This window comes from Chiloscyllium plagiosum, unplaced genomic scaffold (genome assembly GCF_037043375.1).
Source record: "Chiloscyllium plagiosum isolate Xiang-an unplaced genomic scaffold, Cpla_swu_hap1 HiC_scaffold_16, whole genome shotgun sequence".
Lineage (NCBI taxonomy): Eukaryota > Metazoa > Chordata > Chondrichthyes > Orectolobiformes > Hemiscylliidae > Chiloscyllium > Chiloscyllium plagiosum.
In genome coordinates, this window is record NW_028270154.1 from 83552503 (window position 1) to 83577867 (window position 25365).

The window sequence follows — 25365 nt, forward strand, 5'->3', positions numbered from 1 at the left end:
AGCAATGATCGTGGCCCAGGGTCAATCAGAGATCACACCACCCAGAGTCAGAGAGTCAAAGAAATGTACAACATGGAAACAGACCCTTCAGTCCAACTCATCCACACTAACCTGATATCCTAAATTAATCGAGTCCCATTTGCCCGCACTTGGCCCATATCGCTCTAAAACCTTCTTATTCAAAAAACCCATCCACATGCCTTTTAAATGTTGTAATTGTAGCAGCCTCCACCCCTTCCCCTTGTGCAAGAGGCTCATTTGCACTTGTCAATGTCGCACAAACACACAAATGTTAGTCTCCCGAGTCGCAAACGACCAAGGTCTGAGGTCAACGCTTTGTGGGCCGGGCTCTAACGTTGAGACGTAAGGGGTGCAGTGGGGTAACTGGCAAGAGCAGGGGGTGAAGACAAGAGAGAATACCCCATCACAGTGCCTGGCCTCTCGATAATACCCTTTGATCAAGGGCAGTCCCTTACATCCCCCTGACAGCTGATGAACGGTCTGACTTGGAGGGGTCGCTGCGTAGCAACTGCCCACTTGTAGCTGGGTTAATCCTAGCAGGGTCGAGAGTATGCCCGAAATGTCGATTCTCCTGCTCCTCGGATGCTGCCTGACCTGCTGTGCTTTTCCAGCACCACACTCTCGACTCTGATCTCCAGCATCTGCGGTCCTCATTTTCTCTACTTAATCCTCACAAGGACCCCGGACACGACCCTATGTGGTTTTCAATCAACTGCACAAGGACCTCAAGTGGAGGCAGGGTCAGGGCTTTTGACCACAGGCCTTCCCATACAGAGTGTCATTCCAACAGAGGGCGGACAGTGCCTGGGGTTTGCCTACACTACAAGCCAGCCTGATTTAATGCCCATCCAGCTCCAAGTTTGCCCCTCCTGGGGCTGAAGATTCAGTCTGTTGCTGGAGTCGAAAAGGGCAGAGCTGGAAAAGCGCAGCAGGTCAGGCAGCATCTGAGGAGCAGGAGAGTCGGTGTTGCATCAGAAACGGAGGCTGTTGGGAACAAGGCCCGACAACTTTAACATCGGGACAGGCCAGTTATGAAGGAAGGATGAAAGTCCAGTTTTGTAACCATGGAACCCACGGCTCAGTCCCCACAAAGTCTGGGATGCTCCAGGTCAGTTAGAGTTATTGAGACTTAACAGTTTCAGATTATGTGTGTCATAGAATCCCGACAGAATCATAGAATCCCCATAGTGTGGAAACAGGAACTTCAGAGAGAGGACCCAACAAGCCCACACCGACCCTCCGAGGAGTAATCCACCCAGACCCATTCCCCTACCCTATTATTCCACATTTATCTCTGACTAATGAACCTAACTTGCACATCCCTGAACACTATGGGGCAATTTAGCATGGCCAATTCACCCTAACCTGCACAGCTTTGGACTGTGGGAGGAAACCGAAGCACCCAGAGGAAACCCACGCAGACACGGGGAGAATGTGCAAACTCCACACAGACAGTTGCCCGAGGCTGGAATCGAACCTGGGACCCTGGCGCTGTGAGGCAGCAGTGCTAACCACTGAACGACTATACAAGGAAAGAGATCAAGGCAGTTGGAATCCAGATCCAGGTCCAGCCTGATTGATCGGGATAGTAGGGTTGAAGGGATGAATGGTCCACTCCAGAAGAAGGGTCCTGCCCGAAGCATTGACTCTCCTCAGATGCTGCCTGACCTGCTGTGCTTTTTCCAGCACCACACTTTTTTGACTTTGGTCCATTCCCGTTCCTACCTCCCTGATGTCAGCTATAGGAATGGCTGGCTGTTGGTACTTATCCCCTTGAACTTTGGAAAGGTTAAAAACATTTCAAACACCAGCTATTTTGCAGACAAACCTTCCAAACTGTTCTGTGTGAACAATCACACATTCGGAGATTAGCTCATCATATCGAGAGTCAAGCAATGTCACCGGGTGATCGATGATCATGTCGGACAGATTGAAGCAGTTGAGCTATAATCTGGAATATTTGTTCACCACACATCGCAAAGCTGTATCTAAAGCAATGTGGTTAGCCTTGTTTCCAATAGGTTTTCTCCCCAACCTCCGAACAACCCGAAACCCAAGTTTCCCAATCCTACCACATCCGAGATCCATTGCTTGTCTCTGTTCAGATGTACTCACCTCCATCTGAATTGGCCAGCGCCTAGGAAAGAACACAGAAAGACATGAGAGATTTCGCTCAAGGAGGTAAGTAAACTGTTTGATTTTATTGTATTCGCGTCCACATCAATAAGTCAGCAACACCCGACCAGTATTCAGGACTGCCCCCCAGCCCTATGAATTACTGTGCACATCTGTATAAATTCAACCTGTCAAAAAGGGCTGGGTCACAGGTCATTGGAGTGTAGCTGATGCCAGAGTGAGGGCCAAGAACAGAGATTGCTGGAAAAGCTCAGCAGGTCTGGCAGAAATTGAAGTTAACGTTTCTGATCCGGTGACCCTTCCTCAGAGTTGCATCTTACAGCATCCGCAGGTCTTTCTGTTTTCATTCAGGGTGGGTGTCGGTGGGTCTGGTATACGTTTTGCACTTAAATTTCCTTATATTGAAATGGCCACCTGCCCCTGCCATTCTAACATTGCCTGCCACTCTTCGATGCTGTAAAGGTGATATATAAATGCAATTGTTGTTATGCCTGTCCCTCTGAGCTACCTTTTTAGACAACTCACACTGTAATAATTGTTAAGACCGTCGCTGGAAGAGGGCATATTAGCTCTGGTCACCGATTCAGAGCATAACAACTTCCCAAAATAGTACCATCTCATAAATGAGCAAATGCCTGAAGTATGGTGGACAGTTTTAGTTTCCTTACGTTTATGTACTAAGGACATAGGGCCGCAGAGGTTCACCAGACCGATTCCTGGGATGATGGGTATTTGCACTGCACTAATCTTCGCTGTGGGATCACACAAATGCTGGGGCTTTAAAACCAAGATCAAACATCCCCATCATCAATGATGGGAGAGTCCAACATTTCAGTGCAAATGATAACGATGATAGCAGCAATCTTCAGCCAGAAGTGCTGAATGGATGACCCATTTCAGCCTCCTCCAGTGGTCCCCAGCATCACAGACACCAGTCTCCAACCAATTTGATTCACTCCCCATGATCTCAAGGAACATGTTGAAGGCACTGGATATTGCAAAGGCTGTGGGCCCTGCCAACATTCTGGCTATAGTACTGAAGACATGTGTTCCAGAACTTGCTGCTCCCCTCGCCAAGCTGTTCCAGTCCAGGTACAACACTGGCATCTACCCGACAGTGTGGAAATTGCCCAGGTGTGTGTTGTACATCATAGAATAGATTAGAATCCCTACGATGTGAATTCAGGCCATTTAGCCCAACATTTCCACGCCGACCCTCCGAAGAGTACTCCATTCCCCTACCCTATTACTCTACATTTCCCATGATTAATGCACCTAACCTACATATCCCTGAACACTATGGACAATATTAGCATGGCCATTTCACCCTAACCTGCACAGCGTTGGACTGTGGAAGGAACCCAGAGCACCCAGAGGAAACTCATAAAAAGGTGAAATCTAACTCGGCCAATTTCCGCCCCCTCAGTCTACTGTCAATCATCTGTAACGTGATGGAAGGTGTTATCAACACCTGCTCAGCAGCCACCTGCTCAGTGACGACCAGATCGGGATCCGTCATCTCCTGAGCTCATCACGGCCTTGGGTCAAACATGGACAAAAGAGCTGAATTGCAGAGGGGAGGGGAGGGTGACAGTCGTTAACATCAAGGCCGCATTCAAGGTGGCTCACGTTCCAGTGTAGCACTAAGATGCCCTTGCAAAACGGAAGTCAATAGGAATCGGTGGTGGGGGGGGAGGAATATGCTGCGCTGGTTGGAGTTACACCTGGCACAGAGGAAGATGGTCTTTATTGTTGAAGGTCAATCCTCTCAGCTCCAAGACACCTCTGTAGGAGTTCCTCAGGTTAGTGTCAACATCCTGGGGGTTACCGTTGACCGGACATTGAACTAGACCAGCCGTATAAATACCACAGCTCCAACAGCAGATCAGGATAGGAATACCCCAGTGAGTAACCCATCTCGTATCTCCCCCACAAAGCCTATCCGGTATCTACAAGGCACAAATCAGGAGTGTGATGGAATTCTCCCCAAGTGCCTGGGTAAATGTAGCTCCAACAACACTCAAGAAATTTGATGCCATCCAGAGCAAAGCAGCCCCCCTGATTGGTACCACAGACACAAACATCCACACCTTCCACCTCCAATGCTCAGTCGCAACAATGTGTACCACCTACAAGATGCACTGCCGAAATTCGCCAAGAACTAGATAACACCTTCCAAACACATGATCAGGAGCATCAAATGAGCCAGGGTAACAAATACATTGGAATACCACCACCTACAAAATCCTCCTCTAAGCTGCTCACTATCCTGATCCTGACTTGGAAATATATCGCCATTCCTGCAATGTCATTGAGTCAATATCCTCAAATTCCCTCCCTAATGGCATTGAGGGTCAACCTTCAGCACATTGACCATAGCCAACACCACCTTCTCAATGGGGCAACTAGGGGCATGCAATAAATGCTGGTCCAGCCAGTGATGCCCATGTCCCAGGAGTAACATCACCAGGAAGGGGTTTGGGAAGAGAGAGGAAATCTATAGATCTAGCCAAGGCAGCTGGCTTTCTCAAAGAGCTCCACATACAAGGAGGGACTTAGAATGTCTGAGGTTCTATTATTAGAACACTATAATAACAATATGCGCGTAACACCACTAAGAGCAAAGTGGCACAAGACAATTCAAAAAGGTGCTTTCAGTTGCCTGCCGACTGACATCAGGAGGTATCAGAGGAATGGCCAAAGAGGCAGTCTATGGGCAAAGATACCATAAATAAGCCTCCATGTCTCAGTGAGGGAAGAAGATGGCTGGAAATCTACTCATACAACACAAGTTGAAGAGAGAATAAGTCTCACAGCAGCATCGTCTCCTGGAGCAGTGCCCAGACAAAGTCCATTGCTTCACCCAGCGAGTCTTCCCACCATCCCTGCCTTTCCTTTTTGGCACCTCCCTGCCTGTCCATCTTAGCTGCTCACCAGCACTTCCCCACTCCATCCCATCCTCTAACTCTAACTCACTGGGTCCTGGTTACTTGTTCCCTGCAAACCCAAGATCCATGGCTGCCCTTCTTCAGGTGGAAGATCCAAGCCTGTGGTATACCACACTCCCAGTGGTTCCTGCTGAATCCAGAAGGCTCCCACTAGCTCTTGCAGGGGTAGAACCTTTTCCTCCTTACTGAGTGGGGGCAATAAAGGACTTAAAAGTTCCAGCTCAGGGAATCGCTTACCTCTCCATGGCTTGTAAGGTCTTCCTAAGTGAGGCAGACCATGTAGTCATGCCAACAAGATGCGAATATTTCTGATGCCAACATATTACATGTATAAAATTATGAGAGGAATAGATAGAGTCAACAGCCAGAAGGTATCAGAGGAATGGCTAAAGAGGCAACCTGTGGGCACTATCTTCACAAAGATACCACAAGTAAGCTTCCATGTCTCAGTGAGGGAAGAAGATGTTGGCTGGAAATCTACTCATACAGCACAAGTCGGAGAGAGAATAGGTCTCACAACAGCATTGTCTCTTGGAGCGGTGCCCAGGCAGAGTCCATCTCTTCATCCAGAGAGTCGTCCCAGCGTAGGATTGACTGGCACGAGAAGTCATAGTTTGAAGATATTAGGAGGAAGGTATAAAGGAGTTGTCAGAGGAAGGTTCTGTATGCAGAGAGTTGTGAATGCATGGGATGTGTTGTCAGCTGTGGTGGTGGAAGCAGAATCCCTGGGGACATTTAAGTGACTGCTGGACATGCACATGGAAAGCAGTGAGTTGGGTTTCTTCAGTGGAATCTTGTAGGGATCTGAGTAACATGGGCTGTGGCTCAGTTAGTGGTGGATCCGCATGAGGATCTCTGTGAGGCCTTTCTTGGCATCGGGGGAAACTTGTCTTAAAGTTTATTGTTTTTGCTGGTTGGTGTGGTGAGTTTCTCACTGAACAACGGAAAGTTGCCAAAGAGAAGGAATTGTAACTTGTGAAATGTCTCATTAATGACACAATGACCATCATTGATATTCAGCTTCCTGTTTTACCAAACATTCCAGACATTAAGAATTTTCAACGTGGGAGTCAGAGTAGAAACTCTCACTGGCTCCAAAGGATCTTCATGTTAGACAGCACGCACCGATCATAGAATCATAGATGTGTGCAGCTCTGAAACTTAGAATCACAAAAGCCTTACAGTGTGGAAAGCGGCCGTTCAGCCCATCAAATCTGCACCGACCCTCTGAAGAGCATCTCACCCAGACCCACCACCCACCCTGTCCCAATAACCCTGAATTCCTGCATTTCCCATGATTAATCCACCCAGCCTACGCATCCCTGGACACTATGGGTAATTTGGCATGGTCAATCCTCCCTAACCTGCACATCTTTGGACTGTGGGCGGAAACTAGAGCAAACCCGCGTAGACACAGGGAGAACTTGCAGACTCCGCACAGACAGTTACCCGAGCTGGAATCAAACTCAGGTCCTTGGCACTGAGAGGCAGCAGCGCCAACCTCTGAGCCCCCCATGCTGCCCATTGGGCTTCTCAGGGAACTCTCCATGGGCACCAGCCACATTTACGCCACGTTCAAAGCCATTAGCATCCAACATACACCAGCCTCGAAGAATCCTCACGGCACATCACTGATCCACTAACTGGATGCTTCTACAGCTCAGTTCTGCATCTCAGTGTGCATCAGTAACTATTTGATTTCACAGGTCGGAGCAGCATTGAGGTGTAATGTTCTATGTTCTATCACTGTAGTGCTCTGCAAGGACACTTTGCAATTAGGATATGCCCCCATCTTATGGACAGGACTAGGTTGTATCTCTGCGCTCTTTGCTCACTGTCGCCCACACAATGACTCACACTGAGCACATCTGGGTGCTCACTGCATCCCTGTCTCGCATTGTCTTTTTGTACTTGCGTCCTTGATCCAGAGAAGCCAGTGCAGTGCTGCTATTATCTGGCCATTAAGCATCAGACTGAAAGCCAGGAAACCTTCCATAGTTTTTGGCAGAACCTCAGGGCGTGGCTTTCATTGTGGAGATCCTGACACAGTATGTTCAGAGCAGCCTTGGCTGCTATTCCAGGCGTTTAGGCAAACAGGCATCCACTTCGAGTGGTCAGAGTCAGGATATTCTCCACGTTATGAGTGAATAGCTGAATATTAGTCAGCCCACTACCTATCTTGATTCATTTTGCCCTACTGTGGGCTGTTTTCTTTCTGGGATTGAGAGACAGGTAAGTATTAAGGGCAATGGAAGTGAGTGGCACAGCAGTAGGTTTTGGTGCCAGTGGGGAGTTATGCCAAGTGAGTGAGCATGCACTACAGAGCGCATGTCGGGTCAGTGGTGTCACAGGTTCAACTGGGTGGCAGGGAAGATATTGCAGGAATAGTGAGAGTGATTGAGCATGCGCCTTGACGGGAGATCGATATAGTAGCAGAGATATGGGTGGCACGGTGGCTCAGTGGTTAGCACTGCTTCCTCACAACACCAGGGACCCGGGTTTGATTCCAGCCTCAGGTGACTGTCTGTGTGGAGTTTGCATATTCTCCCCCATGCCTGTGTGGGTTTCCTCCGGGTGCTCCCCTTTCCTCCCACAGTCCAAAGATGTGCAGGTTAGCGTGGATTGACCATGCTAAATTGCCCATCGTGTCCAGAAATGTGTACATTAGGGGCATTAGTCAAGGGGTTAGGTGGATTGGCCATGATAAATTGCCCATAGTGATCAGGAATTTGCAGGCTAGGTGGGTTAGCCATGGGAAATGCTGGGTTGCAGGAATGGGGTGAGACTCGAGCAGCCAAATGGTCTGCTTCCACACTGCAGGGATTCTGTGATAATTACTCTATGATAACATGAAAGCATTACTTTGCCTTTGGTTTTTGCCTCTGGGTTAACACTGAAATAAGTTGACATATTAAAGTCACATTACAGTGTAGTTATTGTTGCAATATAGGAGATGCATCTAAACTGCACACAGTGATTTCCAAAAGGTGCAATGTGACAACACCTTGAGGTCCCATTCTTGTCGTTAAACTCTGACTGAGGCATCAACACCAGGGCAGTAATCATTATCGGGATAGGAGCTTCCCTACTCTGGCCAGCACGTATCACCCATCTCGACAGCTGCACTCCTAACTCTGTTCCGATCCCCTGCCATGTCCTTTCAGAGAGCAGTCATTGTGGTGGATTTGGAATCATTTCTAGCCCCAGACCCAGGTCAAGATAATTTTCCTGAAGACATTAATGAAACAAATAGAATTATTTTCCTGATAACCTGGCAGTTTCAATATTAAAGAGACAAACATTTACTGCAGATGTATTTATTGACGTGGCATTTCCTTAACTGCTGTGATGGGATTCAAACTCATATTTCTGCAGTATTTGACTGAGCGTTTGGATCCCTTAATGAATGCCTTTATCACTGCAAGCCCTCTGTCTCCAGTCCATAGAACATAGAACATAGAACAGTACAGCACAGAACAGGCCCTTCAGCCCACGATGTTGTACCGACCACTGATCCTCATGTATGCATCCTCAAATTTCTGTGACCATACGTCCAGCAGTCTCTTAAATGTCCCCAATGACCTCGCTTCCACAACTGCTGCTGGCAACGCATTCCATGCTCTCACAACTCTCTGTGTAAAGAACCCGCCTCTGATATCCCTCCTATACTTTCCTCCAACCAGCTTAAAACTATGACCCCTCGTGTAAGTCATTTCAGCCCTGGAAAAAGTCTCTGGCTATCGACTCTATCTATGCCTCTCAATATCTTGTATACCTCAATTAAGTCCCCTCTCCTCCTTTTCTCCAATGAAAAAAGTCCGAGCTCAGTCAACCTCTCTTCATAAGATAAGCCCTCCATTCCAGGCAGCATCCTGGTAAACCTCCTCTGAACCCTCTCCAAAGCATCCACATCTTTCCTATAATAGGGCGACCAGAACTGGACGCAGTATTCCAAGTGCGGTCTAATCAAAAAGTTTTATAGAGCTGCAACAAGATCTCACGACTCTTAAACTCAATCCCCCTGTTTAGATTAGATTAGATTAGATTAGATTGCTTACAGTATGGAAACAGGCCCTTCGGCCCAACAAGTCCACACCGCCCCGCCGAAGCGCAACCCACCCAGACCCATTCCCCTACATTTACGCCTTACCTAACACTACGGGCAATTTAGCATGGCCAATTGACCTGACCTGCACATCTTTTTGGACTGTGGGAGGAAACCGGAGCACCCGGAGGAAACCCACGCAGACACGGGGAGAACGTGCAAACTCCACACAGTCAGTCGCCTGAGGCGGGAATTGAACCCGGGTCTCTGGCGCTGTGAGGCAGCAGTGCTAACCACTGTGCCACCGTGCCGCCCACATGAAAGCCAAAACACCATACACTTTCTTAACAACCCTGTCCACTTGGGTGGCCATTTTAAGGGATCTATGTACCCGCACACCAAGATCCCTCTGTTCCTCCACACTGCCAAGAATCCTATCCTTAATCCTGTACTCAGCTTTCAAATTCGACCTTCCAAAATGCATCACCTCGCATTTATCCAGGTTGAACTCCATCTGCCACCTCTCAGCCCATCTCTGCATCCTGTCAATGTCCCGCTGCAGCCGACAACAGCCCTCTACACTGTCAATGACGCCTCCAACCTTTGTGTCATCTGCAAACTTGCTGACCCATCCTTCAATCCCCTCATCCAAGTCATTAATAAAAATTACAAACAGTAGAGGCCCAAGGACAGAGCCCTGTGGAACACCACTCACCACTGACTTCCAGGCAGAATATTTTCCTTCTACTACCATCGCTGTCTTCTGTTGGCCAGCCAATTCTGTATCCAGACAGCTAAGTTCCCCTGTATCCCATTCCTCCTGACCTTCTGAATGAGCCTACCATGGGGAACCTTATCAAATGCCTTGCTGAAGTCCATGTACACCACATCCACAGCTCGACCCTCATCAACTTTTCTAGTCACATCCTCAAAGAACTCGATAAGGTTCGTGAGGCATGACCTGCCCCTCACAAAGCCGTGTTGACTGCATTTAATCAAGCCATGCTCTTCCAGATGGTCATAAATCCTATCCCTCAGAATCCTTTCTAACACCTTGCAGATGACAGACGTGAGACTTACTGGTCTGTAATTGCCAGGGATTTCCCTATTTCCTTTCTTGAAGAGAGGAATTACATTTGCCTCTCTCCAGTCCTCAGGTACGACTCCAATGGAGAGCGAGGATGCAAAGATTTTCACAAGCGGCGAAGCAATCGCATTTCTCGTTTCTCAAAGCAGGCCGAGGAAAAATCTGGTCCGGGCCTGGCGACTTGTCAATCTTAATGTTTGACAAAATTTTCAGCACATCAGCTTCCTCTATCTCTACCCAAAAGTCCATTCTGCTTCTTTCTCTAGAATTACTGTGGAATATTGGTTTACCACCCTTACATTCTAGAACATCTGGTTCACTGAATGAAGGGAAATCTTCTCATCACTCTTCTTTAAGTGAAAGATTTTAATGTATTTTCTGGGTTACCAAGGTTCCTTCTGGTGGCAACACTTCCTCCTTATTTCTGCATCATCCATTCTTCACAAAACGCCTTCATAATATCAATGGATCTCCCCTTAACCTTCTCTCAAGGAAGAAGACCTTTTTTCTTAATAATCTCTTATTTCTGGTCCTGTTCCTCAGAATTTTCTCCCTGTTATCCTGGTGTGCTCTCTACTGATCTTCCCTCACAAACAAACATCTCCAATAATCAAATTGACATGCCATGTATCTCACTGCTGCTTGGGGAGACTTACTGTACACAGCTTGCTTTCTGCATTGAAGGACAAAGTGACGATTTGACCTTGCAAATACTTTGGGATGTGCTGAGAGCACAACTTACTTTGTACTCGCCCCGATTCATGGATATAACACAAAGGAGTCAGCTGACTGGAGGATTATTGCCATGAATTTTGATCAGGCTTGAGAGACAAAGGCAGTGACTTACTTCATAGAGATCTAGTTGTACTGTGGGCTGAATGCTTTCTGTCCTAAAAGGTCATTTGAATTGATACGCACAGGGGAAATGACGCCCAACCTGCTACTATTCTCCACTGACCTCAATGGAATTTAACTGGGTGAGCTGGTAAGCCACAAAATAACTCTGACTTTATTCAAAATAATTTTTATTGACATTGTGCATTTGGGGACTTCCCTGCAGAAGTAGCTCACCTTCAGTCATTTCTTTTCTGCAAAACATAATGAGAAAGGAAATGTGTCTGCCCGTCAACGCATTGGCTCAAGGCCAGGCTAAGGTCTCAGGAGAGCCATTGCTGTGATCAGAGTGAAGAGTGCCGATTTTAATCAAGCAGCAACCTGCTACTGGGACCTCGTAAAAAGTGTAGTGAAAAGTTTACCTCCTCCTTCCTGACATTGGCTTGCCCTGTAACTATCCACTGAGTCTTTCACATGGGTGGACTCAGCAGCAGAAGGACATGTTCTTTGTTCCTATCTCTTTGGATAAGAATCGAGTGTTCATTGAATGAAATGGCGAAGCGTGCCATCTCAGGTGAATGTAAAATGTCCCAGCCCTACAATTACAAAGGAAAGCAGAGACGGACTCCTCTACACACCACTCTCCACCCAGTACCCCAGTCAAAACCTGTCCCTCAATGTTACCTCTCCTGTGTCATCCCACAGTCTCCAGGCATTGAAGTTTACCCTCCAGAACTCTACTGCAGGAAAGACATTTCACTGACCTCCAACAACCACAACCATCTCCTTTAGAACTAGGCATGATCCAACCAGTGAAGACGTTTCCTCTAATTCTCATAGACTCTCCTTCTACCAAAGCTCATTGATGTCACACTCAGTGAAATGTGGCCTTCTTATCACTCTCCCCTCCCCTCTGGAATCCAGCTCTTTTGTCCATGTTTGAACCAAAGCTGTAATGGGGTTAGGAACTGAATGGCCCTGGAGGAGCCCAAACTGGGTGACACTGAGCAGGTTATTGCTGAGCGGGTGCTGCTTGATAGCCCTGTTGATGGCATCTTCCATCTTTACGTAAATGTCAAAATCACTTAATGACAGGAACGTTTTCTCCATTTGAGTCCATTTATGGTTTCTCCTGCGTATTGGCATCCAGATTGCAAGGTCTGAAGTTCAATTTCACATTGTCTTTAGATCTAAGTTTGGAACGTCCTGTGGCATGGATTTCCAAGTTCAACTGGCAGCACAATGCATCCTTTGGTAGCCAGGAATCTTCCACTCGGGCAACATGACCCACTCAGCAAAGCTCAGCTCTAAGCACCAGACAATCAAGGCGAGATGTGCAGCACTTTGGAAAAACCTCAGAATTGGGAATGTTGTCCTGTCATCTAGCATTGCAGTCTTTATTTGGAAGTTATTTGGCTCAGTAAATAAGTAGTAAGACGGTAGAGGAGCAGTAACAGATTTTTAAGAGGAATTCACATAATTCTCAATGTAGAAATCTTCCATTAAGAAAGAAAGACTCCATCAGAAGGGTAAAATGTCCAGGGCTAACTAAGATGGTTAAGGATGGTATCATTTAATTTGGGAGGGAGGGGTTGACGAGATTCAATAAAACGTGGAGCTGGAAATAGCACAGCAAGTCAAACAGCATCAGAGAAGCAGGAGATGAATAAGGTGTGAAATGACACAAAGAATAGGGACAGGCCAGATTACTAGGAAAATCGAGGATGTCATTAAAAATGCGGAAGGAAATAGATAAAGCGAGTAAACTGGGAAGAAATACAAAAGCAGCCATTAAGAGTGTTTACAACTATGTTAAAAACGGAAGAAAACTAATGTCAGTGCTTGAGACTTAGAGAATGAGACTGAGGAATTAATGATGGCAAGCAATAAATGGCAGAGATGTGAAATAAATATTTTGTAGCTCTTTGCACAGTTGAAGAGACTAAAAGTATTCTAATAATAGTAGGAAATTAGAGTACAAAAGAGACAAAAGTACTTAAAATAATGATTATCACAAGAGAAAAGGTATCATTAAAACTAATAAACTATTAAACTAGTAAAACTAGAGTGGTATGGTGACTCAGTGGTTTGCACTGCTGCCTCACGGTGCCAGAGGCCCAGGTTCAGTTCCAGCCTCAGGTGACTATCTGTGCAGAGTTTGCACATTCTCCCTGGGTCTGTGTGGGTTTCTTCCGGGAGCTCTGGTTTCCTCCTGCAGTCCAAAGGTGGGCCGGTTAGGTGAAATTGACGGTGCTAAATTGCCCATTGTGTTCAGGGATATGTTGGTTAGGTGCATTAGTCAGGGGAAATGCAGCACAATGTGGAGGTGTCGGTGTTGGACTGGGGTGAGCAAAGTTAGAAGTCACACAACACCAGGTTATATTCTAACAGGTTTACTTGAAATCACGTGAGTTCAGAAATAGTAAGATAAGACAGGTGGATGTGTGCCCAGAGAGATGATGCAGGATAAATATCCTTAGACTTCTGGGATTCTGGTTATGGCTCTGGAAGAGATGTCATCTGTTCATTCAAATAAAAACAAAGCTACGCAGGTGCAGAATCCCAAAATCACTTGGACTTGTGACATTAACTTTGTTTCTCTCTCAGCAGATGCTGGCAGGCACGCTGAGTTTTTCCAGCAATTTCTGATTTTGTTTGACACTTGTAAAATCCAACTGGTTGCAATTGGACAGAGCCAGGACTGAATTCCTTGAGGGGCGTTTTGCTAGTCATAGAGTCAGAGGTGTACAGCACGGAAACAAATCCTTCTGTCCAACACGTCCATGCCAACCAGATATCTCAACCCAATCTAGTCCCATTTGCCAGCATTTGGCTCATATCCCTCTAAACCTTTCCGATTCATATACCCATCCAGATGCCTTTTAAATGTTGCAATTGTACCAGCCTCCACCACTTCCTCTGGCAGCTCATTCCACACACTCACCACCCTCTGTGTGAAAAAGTTGTCACTTAGGTCCCTTTTATTTCCTTCGCCTCTCACCCTAAACCTATGCCCTTTAGTTCTGGACTCCCCCACCCCAGGGAAAAGACTTTGTCTATTTATCCTATCCATGCCCCTCATGATTTTATAAACCTCTTTAAGGTCACCCCTTAGCTTCCAGGGAAAACAGCCCCAGCCTGTTCAGCCTCTCACCCTGTAGCTCAGGTGTTGTTAGTGAGCATGTAAATTAACTCAGCAGAGGAACAAGAATGTTCGAAAACCACACCAAGGTCCACAAAATGCTGGGAGAGACAGATAGAGTGAGGTAGTTGTGTTCCTCTGTAATCTTGCACTACAGAAAACCATGCCACAGAAAATCACTATAGAAAATCATACTGTCGAAGATCACGCTTTGGAAAACATGCTATATCCATTCAGCAGAAAGTTCACATTATACAAACAACATCCAAAATTTGTCAGTCGTGTTATAGACAATTGGCGCTGACAAAACGGGCTTTATGGAAGAACAACTTGGTAGTAACAAAGTGGAAAATGGCAAATTAATGAGTGGAATCAGAGTAAGGGTGGCAGTAAAGAAGACAGCATATAAATGAATACATGGAGCATAGTTCATAGGATTTGGGAATCACAGAACCAGGTTGCTTTATGGGAAGATCATCTTGTGCAAAAATGGAAAATATAGACAGGTAGTTAGAATAGTTATAATGGAGGACTTAATCACCCACATATTAATGGGATAATGGTAATGTAAGATTGTGTTCACAGTATTTACTTATCACAGTATATGCCTCGTATAACAGGAAAGAAGGCATTGCAAAATATAATTCATGAGGAATAAAGTAAGTCAAATAAATCAAGTGATAGTGGGAAAACACTTAGTGATTATTATACATATACGTGGACTTCCAAAATCATAGAGTCCCTACAGTGTGGAAACAGGCCATTCAGCCCATTGAGTCTGCACTAACTCTCTGAAGAGCATCCTTTCCCCTACACTATCCCTGTAACCCTGCATTTCCCATGACCAAATCACCTACCCTGCACACAATGGGCAATTTTAACATGGCCAATCTACCTTAAATCTGCACAGTGTTGGACTGTGAGAGCAAACCGGAGGAAACCCACAGACAAGGGGAGAGTGTGCAAACTTCACATAAGACAGTCGCCTGAGGGTACAATATGAACCCGGGTCCCTGATACTGTGAGGCAGCAGTGCTGACCACTGAGTCACCAAAGTTCAGAATGGCAGTACAAGATGACATTAGTCAATCCAGAATAAGAACAGTCAACTGACAGAGAGCAGACTTCGATGGAACATTTACAGGAATAGACTGAAACCAGAGGTCAGTGTGAAAAATAGGAATTGAACAATGGGCAACTTTAAAAGAGGAGATGGCTTATGCCTTCTAATATGAAAGTTAGTTCAAACAAATCCAGAGCTCTCTGTGTGTTCAAGGAGACAGAAATTCAGATACAGAAGAAAAAGTGTGCTTTTGCAGGTACGGAGTATCACTGAGAATGAAACTGAATACTGGAGGTTCAGAAAGGAGGTGGAAAAGGCAAAGAGCAATCATGAAATAAAACTAGCAGCAAAAATAGAAGGAAATTGTATTGGCATGTAGTAAATGGATGATGCATTGAGGAGTAGGGTCCAAAAAGGGGAGTTATACTTCAAAGCAAAAGATATGGCTGAGAAACTAAATGAAATCTTGCATCTCTGTCTATCTATGGTACAGATGTTGTTCCAGCCAAGTTTGAAAGTGAAAATTACAAAGGCTCTTGCAATTATCTTTCAATCTTCCCTGGATTCTGGGGTGGTGCTAAAAAAAACTGGAGAACTGCAAACATTGCACCCTTTTTCGATCATGCTTGCAGTAATCAATCCACAATTACAGACCATTAGGTTTAACTTCACCAATGGAGAAACTTTAGGAAACAATTACCTTTTGACAGAAGTAATAATCGCAGAGGAAAACATACCGATTGATTGGAAGAGTCAGCATGGATTTGTTACAGGGATATTGTGTCTCACTAATGTGGCGGAGCTTTTTAAAGAGATAGCAGAAAGGGTTGAAGGGGGTTGTGGTGTCCATGGAGGCAGAGGAAAGACAGACCTGTGTGAAAGGTTATAGGTTACAGAATAAAAAGGAAACTGACAATGTGGGAACAAAATTGTCTGAGGGATAGGAATCAATTAATGGCTAGGTTTGGATTTGGAAGAAGGTTTGTTGTGGAGTTCCCCAGGAGTCAATATTGGGACCCTTGCTTCTCTTGATACATTTATAAGTAATCTCGATCCTAGTGTGTGGGGATAATTTCAAAGTTTGTAGATGATACAAAATTTGGGAGAATTGGAAACTGTGAGGAAGACAGTGTAGAATTTCAAAAGAACATTAACACATTAGTAGAGAGGGTGAATGGGCAGCAGAGATTCAATGCAGAGGAGTGTGAGGTGACATTATTTGGAACAAAGAACACAGAGAGACAGGATAAAATAAAACATTTCAGAAGCAGGGGGTGCTGAGCATATACAGTATGTGCATTAGTCATTACATGTGGCAGAACAGATATTGAAAGCTCTCAATAAAGCAGTTAGCGTTTGGGGTTTCATAATAGGGCATAGAGGGCAAGAGGAAGGAAGTTATGATGAACATACAGAAGACACTGGTTAGACCTCAGCTAGAGTATTGTTCACAGTTCTACATGTAGCACTCGGAAGGACGTGAATGCATTGAAGAAAGTGCATAAGAGGTTTGGGAGAAACGGCCCAAGGATGAAACACCTCAGTTATGAGGATAATTTGGTGAAATTGAGACTGTTTTCTCTGGAGAGGATAAAGCTCAGAGGAGATTTGATGGTAGGTTTCACAAACATACCTCATAAATGGATTGAGGACCAGACAGGCCAATATTAAAGCATTTGGAAATGTGATGATAATATGGCTTTAAGAGGTGTATTTTGATCTGGCTTTATTTTTTATGAAGAAAATTTGAGACAAAGGTGATGAGAAGATTGCTCAAAACCAATAAAGTAACCAGCTTGTGAGGCCTTGGGATCAAAAAAAATGTTGGAATAATAGAAGCAGCCTGAATGGGTGGGGTCAAGCTCCCACAGAACTGGGAATTTTAGTTTTATCTTTCTGCCGTTGCTGAGGTCTTGAAGCTGGATGTGGAAGCTCTTAAGTCTCTCACTGTCGCAGCCACAAGCTGGAGTTCTCTTCCTGCTGCTAGAATTGCATGTGAGACAATCTATTTTACTGAATTTGCCTTTGCCAAGGGTGTGTTTATGGGATGTTACTATATGGGAACAATCAATTAATAGTGGTTATTATATATATTGTTTTGTTAAGCATTTTGAAAGAGTTACAGTTAAGCCAATTCTTTTCTTGTCTTTTTTTATTTTGTCTGTGTTCTAACTGTAGTGCAAAAATAAAGTATATTTCGCCAAGTAGTTTGACCAATCGAATTGCATCTGGAATGCAACACCTTACACTTACCTTTAAAATAAGAAAGGGTTAGAATCTAGACTATCTACTTAATATATTTTGAGGGGGTTTGGACTGGTCTTTAACAGGAAAGAGAAACAAACACAATTTAAGAGAAATTTTCGACACATTGAGTAGTTATGGAACACACGGCCTGGAAGTGTGATGCAAGTTCAAATGAAGCTTTCAAGAGATTTGGATGATTCCTATTATAGAAACAGTGTGCAGGGCATGGGGGAAAGGGAGGAGATTAACACTAAGTTAAAATACTCAGAGAGCTGGTGCAGCTGTGCTGGGCTGAATGGCCTCCTTCCACACCATAATGCTTCTGTGTTCCTGTGAAGGCTGACAAGCTCCCTGAAACAAACAGTTTGCATGCTCTGGTCTGAAAGGAAGTGACTGCGGGGAAAGTGGATGAAATGGCTGTAATCTTACACAATGCTTTAGGTTCCAGAGGATTGGATCATGTCAACTCCAATGTCCCTATTCAAGAATTGAGGGAGACAGAAACCAGGAAATGATATGCCATTAAGCTGAACATGTAGCATTGGGAAAATGCTAGAATCTGTTTGTAACAAAACATTTAGAAAATCATAATACAAATTGGGCAAAACTAATATGGTCTTACAAAAGGGAAGTTTTGTTTGACAAATTTATTAAGGTTCTTGAGCAATAGAACATGAAAACCTATCGACGTAAGTGCATTTGTATTTCTAAAAGGCATTTGATAATGTGTAATACAAGGGATTACTGCAGGATACAGAGGTATTCTCACAGCAGAAAATGTGTATGTTATTGCAGCAAGTAACTGGGAAAGCAAATGGAATTTGTTATCCTTGAAATCAAACAGGATGGTGCATGAATTAAGGAAGTCTTGTTCCAGTTGGAGAGAATGATGGCAGTGTGTGTCTACTCTCTATCCAGGAGAGTAATGCAGACTGAGTCTTTGAATATATTTAAGGTTGAAATCGTCAGATTTTTTAAACTATAGGAGAATCAAGGGTTAACAAGTGGGTAAATAGAGTTGAGGCCAATGTCAGACCAGCCAAGACCTTATTGAGTAATAGAGGGCCTACTAATGATGACCTATTGATGATGACCTTTATTACCCATACTTCAAGGTCTAAGTTAACCCTTGATTCTCCTACAGTTTAAAAAATCTGACTATTTCATCCTTCAATATGTTCAAAGACTCAGTCTGCATTGCTCTCCTGGATAGAGAATATATATATATGTATATGCGCACACACAAACACACACCGGCATAAAAAAGCATTATTATAAATACGTACACAGACATAAATACATTCAGAAAATCAGCCATTTGGTTTTGCACTTCACATGATAAGGGTGATGTGTCAAAACAGTATCTTGAAGTTATAGCCTCATAAGTCAGATTGCTGAAATTTCCCAAAGCAATGAACATAGGCAAAGAGTTAAATCCGATGTTAAAAGGCCAGATGCTCCCACGCAGCCACCCAAAATACAAAGAGTAGGAGATGCAGACTATCTTGAGCATTACATTATTATGACGGAATTTTTTTTTCATATTCGGGATTCCCCTTTGCATGATGAATATGGGTGGTCATTTCCCAAACTTCGTACAAAATAAGAAAAGCAGCAAAATACCTGGGCTTTATTTTGAGTTTAATCACTCTTGTTTTTGATGAGGCGGTGTGTGCACTCAGCTGAAGCAGAAAACAATTGCCTCATTGGGATTTACAGCAGCATCAAGCTGAACTAGGAAGTCCAGTTAGTTCTTTTGCACTGACTGAGCTATTGTGGGGCCAGAATCACATATAGACCACACTAACGGTGAACATGTTTTTGCAAAGTTCAGTGTATCAGACCCTGTGACCAGAAACCTGTGACCAACTTGTTGTGATGATTTAGATGATGACAGTTTAGGTTTTGTCAGCCCAATATACTTTTACTCAGAAAAACACTGCTGTTCTCATTCAATAGTACATTGATTGATCTAGCACGGGAAACACAACGGTATGTGGGTAAATTCTAAAAGCGTTAGTCAGATGTCAGCAAAGAGCTGACACTCCACAAACTGAGATCCACTTCACGTTTCAACTCATTCACAATCCATTCAGTTAAAATCAGACTTGCGGAAGTTGTGACCTGAAACGTGTTGCTGCCAAATCCCAAAGCCATTTGGGAATCTTTGGGGACTTGCAGTTACTAAATCAGATCAGGACGAATTCTGAAAAACCCCATTTGAAGTGATTGTTAACAAGGTCAGCCAGGTGGACCTCAAAGAATCTGAGTTCCCTGATTGGGGCTGTGAACCTGGTCCAATCAGGCAGCCCTGGCTGACAGATCGAAACAGGAGTGTCTGAGGCTCCAAATAAAAACCGAAAGAACTGTAGATACTATAAATCAGAGACAAAAATAGAGATTGCTGGAAAAGCTCAGCAGGTCTGGCAGCACCTGTGGAGAGAAATCAGAGTTAATATTTTGGGTCGATTAACTCTGATTTCTCTCCACGGATGCTGCCAGACTTGCTGAACCTTTCCAGCACTTCTGTTTTGTGTCAGGAGTTCTGTTCACTTGAAGAGCTAGCTCTGAGGGAGCTTAACGCCCCATGTGTAAATAAAGTGTGAGTTGGTGACAGGCTACCGGCCTCTGCAGAGTTATTTCACCACTGATGACCTTTGTGAATATTACACGCACTGCTAGGGGCCAGGCAAGTTCCTTGGAATGTAATCAGAGCCTGATGACTTGAAAGTTTTGCATTGTTTTCCGCAACAGATGACACTAAAATAAGTGGAAGAGCAAAATGCAATGAGGAAATGAGAAATTTACAAATAGCGATGGATGGGTCAAAATTTGGCAGTGAAGGTTTAACATGGATAAGTGTGAGGTTATCAATTTTGGTCAGAGGAATCCAAAGGCAATTCGTTATCGAAAGGGAGAGAAACTTCAGAGAGCTTCAGTGCAGAGGGATCTGGATCCTCTTGCATGAATCACTGCAAACTAGCCTGCAGGTACATCAGGTAATAAGGAAGGCAAGTCGAATTTCGGCACTCACGGCTAAAGGAATGGAGTACAAAAGTATGGAAGTGTTGCTACAACTGCACAAGGCATGAGTGAGACCACACCTGGAATACTGAGTACAACGTTTGTCCTTTTACTTAAGATTATGAGATCATAAGGCATAGGAGTGGAAGTAAGGCCATTCGGCCCATTGAGTCCTCTCTGCTATTTAATCATGGCTGATGGGTGTTTCAATTTCACTTACCCCCACTCTCCCGGTAGCTCTTAATTCCTTGCGAGATTAAGAATTTATCAATCTCTGCCTTGAAGACATTTAACGTCCCAGTGTGCTCCGTGGCAATGAATTCCACAGGCCCACCACTCTCTGGCTGAAGAGATGTCTCCTCATTTCCATTCTAAAGTGATCCCCTCTAATTCTAAGGCTATGCCCACTGGTCCTAGTCTCCCCACCTAACGGAATCAAATTCCCAGCATCCACCCTTTCTGAGCCACGCATTATCTTATAAGTTTCCATTAGATCTCCCCTCAACCTTCTAAACTCTAATGAATACAATCCCAGGATCCTCAGCCGTTCATCGCATGTTAGGCCTGATTAGGGACGTAATTACATTGCAGGTAGCTCAGTGGAGGTTCACAAGGTTGAGTCCAGAGGTGAGAGGTTTCTCTCGTGAAGAGAGATTGAGAAGTTTAGGCCAATACTCTCTGGATTTTAGAAGAATGAGAGGAGATCTAATGGAGGAGTATAGGATGCTAAATGGACAATGTAGACACAGAAAGGATGTCTTCTCATGAAGGGCAATCTAGAATTTTAAGTTAAAGGGCAGTAGAATTAAAACAGAGATGAAGAGAAATTACTTCTTTCAAAGTGTTGGCAATCTGATCCGCCAGAACATGGTCGATCCTGGGACATTCAGTAAATTTAAGGAGAAGACAGATTTTTACTTAGTAAAGGGTTGAAGAAAGCAGCTGAAAATGTGTTGCTGGAAAAGCGCAGCAGGTCAGGCAGCATCCAAGGAGCAGGAGAATCGATGTTTCGGGCATTGACCTGCTGCGCTTTTCCCGCAACACATTTTCAGCTCTGATCTCCAGCATCTGCAGTCCTCACTTTCTCCTCGGTTGAAGAAAGCAGGCAGGCAAGTAGAATTGAGGTAGACATGAGATCAGTCATGATTGTATCAAATTGTGGAACAGGTTCAAGCGACTGAATTGTCTACTCCTACTCCTAGAATTCTGACAGTGTAGAGGCAGGCTGTTGGGTCCTCATTGACCCTCTGAAGTGCATCCCACTCAAACCCCCCCCCCCCCCCCACCATAACCCTGCATTTCCCATGGCTAACCCACCTAGACTACACTTTCCTGGACACTGTGGGCAATCTCCCATGGATGATTCACCTAATCTGCCCATCTTTGGACCATGGAAGAACCTGGAGCACCCAGAGGAAACCCACACAGACACCAGGAGAATGTGAAAGCTCCACACAGGCGTGAAGTCACCAAAGGCTGGAATCGAACCTAGGTCCCTGGCACTGTGAGGACACAGTGCGCTAACCACTGAGCCGCTCAAGTTCTTAACGTTCTTATTATTCAACCTGATGTCATGTGATATTGCCATTTGTCAATAAAGCAGGGATAACATGCCCATACAAACAGGTGTCTTTGTTTCACCAGGAGCTCGAAGACTAATATTGAAATTGATCCCTGATGAAAAGGTTGCGAGTACGTTCCCTGTTGCTCATAGCAGAGATATTGGTATTAATGTGACTTGCTTGCTAGATTCAGTGAATAAATATCTGGCAAGTACGAGCATTGTGTATCCAAGGAAGATTACTTACAGCTGACCAATTCAACACAATGTAGGAACAAATTACTGCAGACAGTGGAAGCTGTGCTGAAAACAACAAATGCTGGAGGTCACAGCAGGTCAGGCAGCGTCCATGGAGAGAGAGCAAGCTAATGTTTCAAGTTCAGATGACTTCCTCAACAGAGATGAAGTGAAGAGTGAAGGGGAGGGGGCAGCATTTATGCTATTGGTGGAGTGTGAGGGGGTGGAGTGCTGGGGGAGAAAGAATGCTGATAGTTCATTTTAAGTAATCGGAATGTGAGAATGGCAGGACAATGATTTGTCTAACTGCCGGACTGAAAAGGACATACAGTCCCACTGGGGTGATGATTTGCAGATGCTGCTGTCGGACTGGGGTGGACAAAGTTAAAAGTCACATAACACCAGATCATAGTCCAACAGGTTTATTTGGAAGCACTAGCTTTCAGAGCGCTGCTCCTTCATCAGGTGGTTGTGGAGTATAAGATTGTAAGACACAGAATTTATAGTAAAAGTTTACAGTGTGATGTAACTGAAATTATATATTGAAAATATATGGGGTAGGGCTTAATCTGAACTATCAATGTTTGTTCACACCCCCAGCACTCCAAATCCCCACCTCCCTTAGTATTGCATTCTCCACAGTTCACCTCAGCTCTGATGAAGAGTCATCCAGACTCGAAGCATTAGCTCGCTCTCTCTCTCTCTCTCCATGGATGCTGCCTGACCCACAGTGATCTCCAGTGCTTGTTGTTTTGAATTCAACCCAAAGCCTGTTTCAGCTGAACTAGGGGTCACTATTTAAAAGAAAAGGCCAACGGTTTGTTTCCCGTGTCTGGTTGTGGAGATTTGGAATTCTCTCCCCGAAAAGGGAGAGGAAGTGGAGCCTTTAAATATTTTTAAGGTAGAGGTGGATAGATTCTTTTTAAGCAAGGGGGCAAAAGGTTTCCAGGTGTAGGCAGGAGTGCAGAGCTAAGGTTATCATCAGATCAGCCATGAATGGTACAGTATTAGCTTTAATGGGCCAAATGGCCTGCCACTACAGCTTTCATTGTGTGTCTGTTTATGGATGTTGCTGACATTCCAATCACTGAAAATTCTCTTCCTTCGTAAACGTTCTGTTGCTTCTCTCTAGTGTGCTGGAGAAATCATGAACCTGGAACCTACCATATATACTCGAGCAACAGTCAGATTTTAAGGTTAAATTTATGGGATCGATTCTTACATGGATACTATGTTTGTGGGGCTGAAATTCATGCCCGTCAAAATTCACGTCGTATCATTAGGTGAAGCCCAACTGGTGTTAATGTGGCTCGTGTGTATACGGTAAATGGAATTCCAAACATCTCAACCAGGAATCCCCTTAGACTTATTAGCCCTAACTTCTCAAGTCTCTCTTTATTATTCAGCTCTGGGAACATTCTCACAAATTACAAGAGCGTGCTGTGTCAATTTGCTTTGTTTTCCTTTGGGTTTTCAAGGTTGTGGGTGGATCATTGTCAGGGTCTTTAAAACGAGACAGTGAAACAAAGAGACACGATTTCTGCTGCCTGGGGGATAAAGTGCACAGTTTCTTAATGACTCAATCCTGTCACGGGCAGCAAACATATCTCTGAGACGCTTCATTCAGAAGCTCTGACCACATCCTATTGAAAGGGTTAAGGAGGTGTACCAGTGACTTACAGCTTTCTGAATGCACTGCACCTTAGATTAGATTAGATTTACAGTGTGGAAACAGGCCCTTCGGCCCAACAAGTCCACACTGACCCGCCGAAGCGCAACCCACCCATTCCCCTACATTTACCCCTTTACCTAACACTACGGGCAATTTAGCATGGCCAATTCACCTGACCTGCACATCTTTGGACTGTGGGAGGAAACCGGAGCACCCGGAGGAAACCCACGCAGACACGGGGAGAATGTGCAAACTCCACACAGTCATTCGCCTGAGTCGGGAATTGAACCCGGGTCTCTGGTGCTGTGAGGCACAGTGCTAACCACTGTGCCACTGTGCCACCTTATCACAGCTCCACCTCTTGAATGTGTATCGATTATGCCACACTTCAAGTCCCCAGCAAAAAGTTTTAATCTGCTACATCCTGAACCTTTTCCCACTGTAGTCCCACTTGGAAGCTTGAAAGTTCCCACAACTCCTCAATGAGTAGTGGGAATACACAGAAAAGCTTTATAAGAAGCTAGGAGAGGTTCTCCTTTGCTGTTGTAATCCCATTTGGGATCTAAACCCTCACTTGGAGAAGACCTGCTTTAATCCCTTGGTAAGTCCCAAAATATAGGAGCAGAAACACCTTCTATCATTAGAAATTGTTTTATCAAAAGGAACAAAGGTGTAAAAATAATCATTACAGATCTTAGAGCAGATATACAGGCAATATTTTCACATGATTTTTGTCATTTATGTAAATGATTTGCATGTGAATATAGGTTACTAAGTTTGCAAACGACACCAAAATTGGAGGTGTAGTGGACAGCAAAGAAGGTTACCTCAGATTACGATGGGACCTTGATCAGATGGGCCAATGGGCTGAGGAGTGGCAGATGGAGTTTAATTCAGATAATTGTGAAGTGTTGTGTTTTGGAAAGGCAAATCAGGGCGTGACTTAATAGTAAGGTCATTGGGAGTGTTGCTGAACAAAGAGACCTTGGAGTGCAGGTTCATAGTTCCTTGAAAGTGGAGTCAGAGGTAGATAGGATCGTGAAGAAGGCGTTTGGTATGCTTTCCTTTATTGGCCAGAGTATTGAGTACAGGAGTTGGGAGGTCATGTTGCAGCAGTACAGGACATTGGTTAGGCCACTTTTAGAAAATTGCATGAACTTATGGTCTCCTTGCTATAGGAAGGATGTTGTGAAACTTGAAAGGGTTCAGAAAATATTTAAAGAATGTCTCCAGGGTGGAAATGTTTGAGATATAATCAGAAGCTGAATAGACTGGGGCAATTTCCCCTGGAGCATTGGAGGCTGAGAGCGTGATCTTATGGAATTTTGTAAAATCATGAGAGGAATGG

General features: G+C 44.6%; 1 protein-coding gene across 4 annotated transcripts in view; it reads right to left on the reverse strand.

The window, feature by feature from the left end:
• LOC122556800 (regulator of G protein signaling 14-like) overlaps positions 1 to 25365 on the reverse strand; it is a 97721-nt gene that overhangs the window by 71144 nt on the left and 1212 nt on the right. For all 4 annotated transcript variants that reach the window (XM_087995476.1, XM_043703996.2, XM_043703997.2 and 1 more), the window contains exon 2: positions 2137 to 2158. In XM_087995476.1, coding sequence (XP_087851602.1) covers positions 2137 to 2158 — 22 coding nt within the window. The remainder of the gene's footprint in view (positions 1 to 2136; positions 2159 to 25365) is intronic.